Here is a 6010-nt window from a genome sequence, read left to right as displayed (position 1 = left end):
ACCAAAAGGCAGTCCAAGCTACCTGTGGAGGAATAAAATGTCTGATTTTTCACTTGATATTTTAGATAAGCTGTTCCCTTTCTTTCACCCCAAAAAGGCAGGAGGATCCACTAAAAATTCTTGGCAGACCAGTTTTCCTCCACCTAGCCACCCTTGAGTTTCCAGAATTCTCCAGCCAACATGGCCATCGTGAAGGATTCTGGGAATTAAGATCGACCCATTTTGTGGGGCTCCTAGGTTGGGGAAAGCTGGAAGAGCTTTTTGCATTGGAGAAACACCACCTCTGCTGGCTGGGAATGATGGGAGTTGGAAATCCAGCTGGCTTGGCTTATATCGTAGCACCTTTATTTTCGAGAATGCCTCTGAACCTATGAGAAAATGGCCAGTAGCTTGAGTCCAGGTCTATATTTAGAAGTGTGTCCAACTGTTTACAAGCCAAAGGTAAGTTGGGCTGATCCACATTTGGTGGATGGCGAAGAACACTTCCCATTTTCATGGGGAATACAAATGACAGCGATCCATGTGGCGGCTACTCCGTCAGGCTTGAAACACCACCAGGCCCAAAAGGGCTTTGAAGAAGCTTGAAGACCTTGCTGTCTCCATGGCATCGCATCAGAGCTGACTTGCGGTTCAGATTGTGTGTGTGTGTAAACCATTCAGAATATTGAAAACTGAAGCAGCACAGAAGGCTAAAGGATAAATAAAGGCTTTCCTGGTTCCAATAAAGAAGAATATTTATAGCTCAGGGTTGAAACAAGGGTCCTTCGTGCTCTCTGAGCTGGGTGGCTTTTTTGCAGACGTTTCATGACCCAACTAGGTAACATCAACAATGCTAGAAGAAAGGGGTGTGTGGAGAAGAGGAGAAAGATGACTGTGGGGTCCTTGGTGCTCTCCGAGCTTGGTGGTTTTCTTCCAGACGTTACCCCAATCTAGTGCTGATGCTATTACCAAGTTTGGGTAATGAAACATTTGCAAGAAAACAACTAAGCTTTGTTTCTTCGGTTCTCCACCAAGTTTTCCCATCTCTTTAGTTTGCAAAATTGGCCAGTGGTTTTCCTACTGCTTTTCTTCCCTCACACAATCTCTCCTCCTTGCTGCCAGTTATCTTGAAATGGAGATTTTTGGGGTGTCACCTACATAAAACACATCAGAATCCCCAAGCCTCTTCTCTAATGCTCAGCTGGAGGCAGCTAATAAAACAATGGCATCTCCCGGAGATTTATCAGATTTCCTGAGCATGTTGTAAAAGAGATGAAAACATTGGATAGAGAGCACTTCCCTTTTTTCAATCCTGGTTTACACAGAGGTTAAAGAACATGGCTTCGAACATGGGAAAGTTCTGCAAGAAAACGGAAACTTTTAGCCTGTTTGTATCCCTCGCTTTACTTCCATAATTGCAACGATCTAAAATGAGATTTAAGGAGCAAAACCAAGCGAATTTAATTGCATTAAATACAGAAATCCATCTCTTTGAACCTTTGACAAGTCAGTTCAGAGCCTGCTAAGCAAGTTTCTGAATGAAAGGCAGGCTATTAATCTAAAAACCAAAGAAATAAACAGCCTTTTAAGGCTGCATGTGCCCCTGAGCAATGTGCTGTGATGTGTCTTCCATAAATTTGAAATGGGCACCAGTTTCCTCATCAGCATTACATCACCAGCAGTTCTAAGCACTGGAGGAGAGATTCCATCATAAACATCTTTCTTTCCCAGGTGATTTTGGAACACTAAATTCTGCCATTAAGTCAAAGAAAAGGACATTTGTAGGAAGAATTTTATTTCCTCTCCTTTAAAAACAAAGCAAGCACAACCATCTCGCCTGGAATTTGAAACATCGTTCAGCATCAAATCTGCAAGAATGGTGACTTGAGAAAGAAGCAGAAAACCCCCCCAAAAATTAACATTTCATTAATTACCCTACAAGGCCCAGAGGTAGGTCCCAACATTTCAACCAGTTAAATGTCTTTAGGGCAATAAGGAAGAACAGGCAAAGATCTTGTAAGAATGTTGTACATTTGGGGAAATGGGCATAGGCAGCACACACAAAAAAAAATCTTAAATTCTGTACTTTGCATTTACAAAGGTAGAATTTCAAAGTTACAATATTTATTGCTTGCTGTGGAAAAGTAGTGTTTTTTTTACAAGGAGAACAGATCTCTTACAGTTTGAGTCCCTCAAAATTGGAAATGCATTCCTTGGTTCCATAGCCCTTGCTTACTTTCCTAAACCCAGCTGATTCATTGAGTGACCGCACAAAACGAACTGAATCTCAACTACACCAAAAAAGAAAAAAAAGAAAAAAAATGTATCTGAGAATTAATAGAATACTTGGAGTGGATCAATTATCCTATAGTGAAATTTTGGATTTTATTATCGTTACTTGCAATCAAGGAAAGTTGGTGGCCTTTTTAAGGAAGCTCACAAAGATCAGCCAGGCCCCTAGTCTCCCAATTTAAAACCTTATAAATAACTTAAAGGAGTCACTAAAAGTTCCACAATTTACTCTGGTATTTTGTGCATTCTCTGCGCTCAATCAGCGTCGCTTTACTTTTTGCAGTTGTTAAAAGCTGTTGACGATTTTCGCAGAGCTGAATAATCCTCATGCAACATTGTACAAGAATTCCAGGGCTCTCCAAGTTATTGCTATGTTTCCTCTTAAATGTGATTTTCCCTGCTTCTCAGATCTTAGGTGACCAACATGGTTTAGAATAGATTTTAACTTGTTCGCCACCTCCAGGAGGAGTAAATGGCTTATAGACACAAAAACATTTCAAGGGATTAATGCTGGCTGGAAACCTAGAGTCACTGGGACTTCCGTTTGCAGGCAGTCTTCAATGTACAAACAGAATTTCCATTGCTAAGCAAAGTGGTCGTTAAGCGAGTCACTGAATCACATGCTCATTAAGCTCCCCACCCCCTCTTGACTTTGCTTGTCAAGCTAGCTGGGAAGGTCACAAATCGAGAATGAATAACTTGGGTTGCTGCAACCATTTTAAATACTTGATGCTTGTCAAGCCCCCCCCCCCAATTTTGACCAAAGGGGTACTGCAAGAGACACAAGTGTGAGGACCGGTCCTAGGTCAGTGCTGTTGTAATTTCAAAAGTCAGTAAAGTCAACGACTTACACCTACATGCTAGTAGGAGCCTGTCAACGTCTTAAAGCTTACAATTAACCACCCATTATAAATGGGCCCCCCGAAGATCGAATTGCAGCTAAACCAAACTTGCTTGTTAGATTTGCACCACGGTGAATTAGCCTAGCAGAAAGAGGAAAAACAATCCTTTTAAAAAGAAAGTTACTTTGCTTCAAGGCTAGGGCCCGATCAGGCCAGTGTAAGTATCTATATAAAAGCACTTTTCAACCACTTCCAATCCTACCTTAGCTGTGACAACACAGCCCCACCAGACTTCACTTTCCTAAGTATCTGAAATGATATAACACCCCCACCCCCACCCCCCAAATTGCACCTGTGAAGGAAACTGCAGTGGACAAAGCTCACTTAAAGGATACACAGAGATGGGCAATTGGTGGAAGACAGCAATTGGTGGAATCCTGCCTACAGCAACTGCTTGGGTGGTGAGGATCCTTTACGTACCACCAACTGGTTTGCTCATTGCTCTACTGCCCACGGAAGCCCTCGGCTTGGATTTGGGAAAAGTTAGCACTGAGTTACTTAGGAATGTTGATATTAAAATGTGCAGCATTACTTACAGCCCACGGCACTGCCAAGTCCTAGTATTTCTAAAAACGGCTGATATAGAAACGGGTAAAATAGAAGTGGGGGGGGGGGGGAATGATAAAAATGTTCCTTAAAAATTAAAAGCAAAGAAAGCAGCTGGTAGCTTCCGGTGGCTCCTCGTCACGTTTGCTAATCGTTCTTGTGGTCTTTAGCATCTTTCGTTTCTTCTTCGTCGGAATATACCGTCGGTTCTTCCCCATCCTTCAGCAGTTTGCCGACGTAGTGATATTTAACTGAATAAAGACCCATGAAGTAAGAATTACTATTTCAGTCAATACGGACCAACTTCAGATCAAGTTCTACCCTTCCCAAGGGACACAGTATTGCCAAATTCCAAAGCGAGCGATTTAGTTTAGATTCCACAAGGAAAGTTAAGATGGCCTGCAAAGAATTCTTGTGTTACTAGGCAAGCTCTTTTGGCTACAATGCTAAACAGATTTACAGAAAAAGCTCCCCTCAATCTGATTGGACTTCAGTGCCCACAATCGCCTAACCCCGGATGGTTTGTGGGGAATCAGGTTTGGAAAAGTTAAAATAGTAATTTTGTCAACCAGTCCAATCAGACCAGGCAGAGAACATGATCAGAGGAGCTATTTCCGTTTTATTGTAAGGCTACATTAACAGAATCTGGCAAGGCTGAAAGTACAAATCCGCTCACTGTCTCTTTTTGCAGCCTGATAAGTGAAGGGAGATCTCTCTCCCAGTCTCTTTCTCCCTCCATTATGTAACTGTGGGCTATTCCGTCTCTTATCTGATCATTCCCTAGGGAACATCGTTTCCATCTCCCAAGGTCATTTCCACATACCATAACCAATTCCCATTCAGCGTAGAACCTTAAAACAAATGCTTTGTGGGAAGTGGCGCTTAAGGATGCGTGGAATCAGTTTAGGGCTGGACGAAATTTGAAATACTTACACGTAAACTGCTGTTCCCAATCAGCCAGTGTTTCTTTCTGCGTAGCATCCAGGTCAGAGAGATCGTCGTATTCATCTTTCAGAGCTTCTTTATCGAGGCAGAAAGTAGCAAGACCACGGGACGCATCTCTTCCAGCGAAGATGCCATAGGGCCCCTCTGCAGAGAATAGCCAAGGTTTAGAACAGTGGAATTTAGGTCCCTACAGAATAGAATAGAATAGAATAGAATAGAATAGAATAGAATAGAATAGAATAGAATAGAATAGAATAGAATAGAATAGAATAGAATAGAATAGAATTACAGAGCAGAATAGAATAAAGAAATAAGAATAGAATAAATAGAATAGAGAATAGAATAGAATTACAGAGCAGAATAAAATAAAGAAATAAGAATAGAATAGAATAGAATAGAATAGAATAGAATAGAGAATAGAATAGAATTACAGAGCAGAATAGAATAGAATAGAATAGGAAATGGAAGAAATGAAGAATAAAGAAATGAAGAATAGAAGAAATGAAGAAAGAAATGAAGAATAGAATTGAATTGAACAGAACAGAATAGAATCAGTTGAAAGGGATACTGGAGGTCTTCTAGTCCATCCTCTACTTAGGCAGGAAACCCTAACCCATTTCATCTTTCAAAAACTTGTTAAATTGGGATTCTCCAGTATTTGGGTAAACAGACCTAACCTTTGTGCAGCATTTTAAAAGCAAATGCCAACTTAAAAAAAAAAATTAGTTGCCATATTTTTCTAAAGGCTGCAATTTTAGCTTGATCCATCAAGGACTTTAGACAGTAAAAGTAAATCAGTAACTTTGCTGGTTCTTATAAATTGTTGCTGCGTTTCAGAAGTGTCAAAATATTTAATCGTTCTCTAGCCACTGACCTCCCCCCCCCAAAAAAAACGAACAGAAATTTCACTGTGTTATATTTCGCTACTTCCCTCTTGAGGACTAGACCCTTTTATATTTTTAAAGCAGGAAGGGGGCAAATATGCAAGGTCAGATGTTCAGAACACTTCATTCCAACCTGCAAACTTCATCTGCCTGCTGTCCGCTCAAGATTACACAACTGAGCTGAGATACCTATCCAGAATGAAAGAGAGGCAGAACTGACAGATGACTTTTCTTGCAGTCGGAAACAGTGAGAAAAAGAGGTACATCCGTTATATTAGAAAGCCAAGAAAAAGCTAGCAAGCATTTTTGGGACGTAGTTCAAGAAAGGGGCCTCACAAAATTCAGATTTCTAAAGGGAAACTTTTATGAAGCACGTCCTAGCTAGCCCGTTCTTCCCATTGGTCAATCTTACTTGTCTGGCTTTTGACCAAAGTAAAATTAAGTCAACCTAAGCGGGTAGAT

The 6010-nt window shown here is 40.9% G+C and overlaps 1 protein-coding gene across 2 annotated transcripts in view; it reads right to left on the bottom strand.

Moving 5' to 3' along the window:
* Positions 1–2081: 2081 nt before the first annotated feature.
* Positions 2082–6010, bottom strand: part of PGRMC1 (progesterone receptor membrane component 1) — a 98421-nt gene continuing 94492 nt past the window's right edge. For both annotated transcript variants that reach the window (XM_081336539.1, XM_081336538.1), the window contains 2 exons: positions 4653–4808; positions 2082–3970 (listed from right to left, as the gene is read on the bottom strand). In XM_081336539.1, the coding sequence (XP_081192665.1) occupies positions 3867–3970; positions 4653–4808 (260 nt within the window). In that variant the 3' untranslated portion in view covers positions 2082–3866. The remainder of the gene's footprint in view (positions 3971–4652; positions 4809–6010) is intronic.

Source organism: Vipera berus (genome assembly GCF_964194415.1).
Source record: "Vipera berus genome assembly, chromosome: 11".
Taxonomy (NCBI): Eukaryota; Metazoa; Chordata; class Lepidosauria; order Squamata; family Viperidae; genus Vipera; species Vipera berus.
This window is presented reverse-complemented; position numbering and strand designations above follow the sequence as displayed.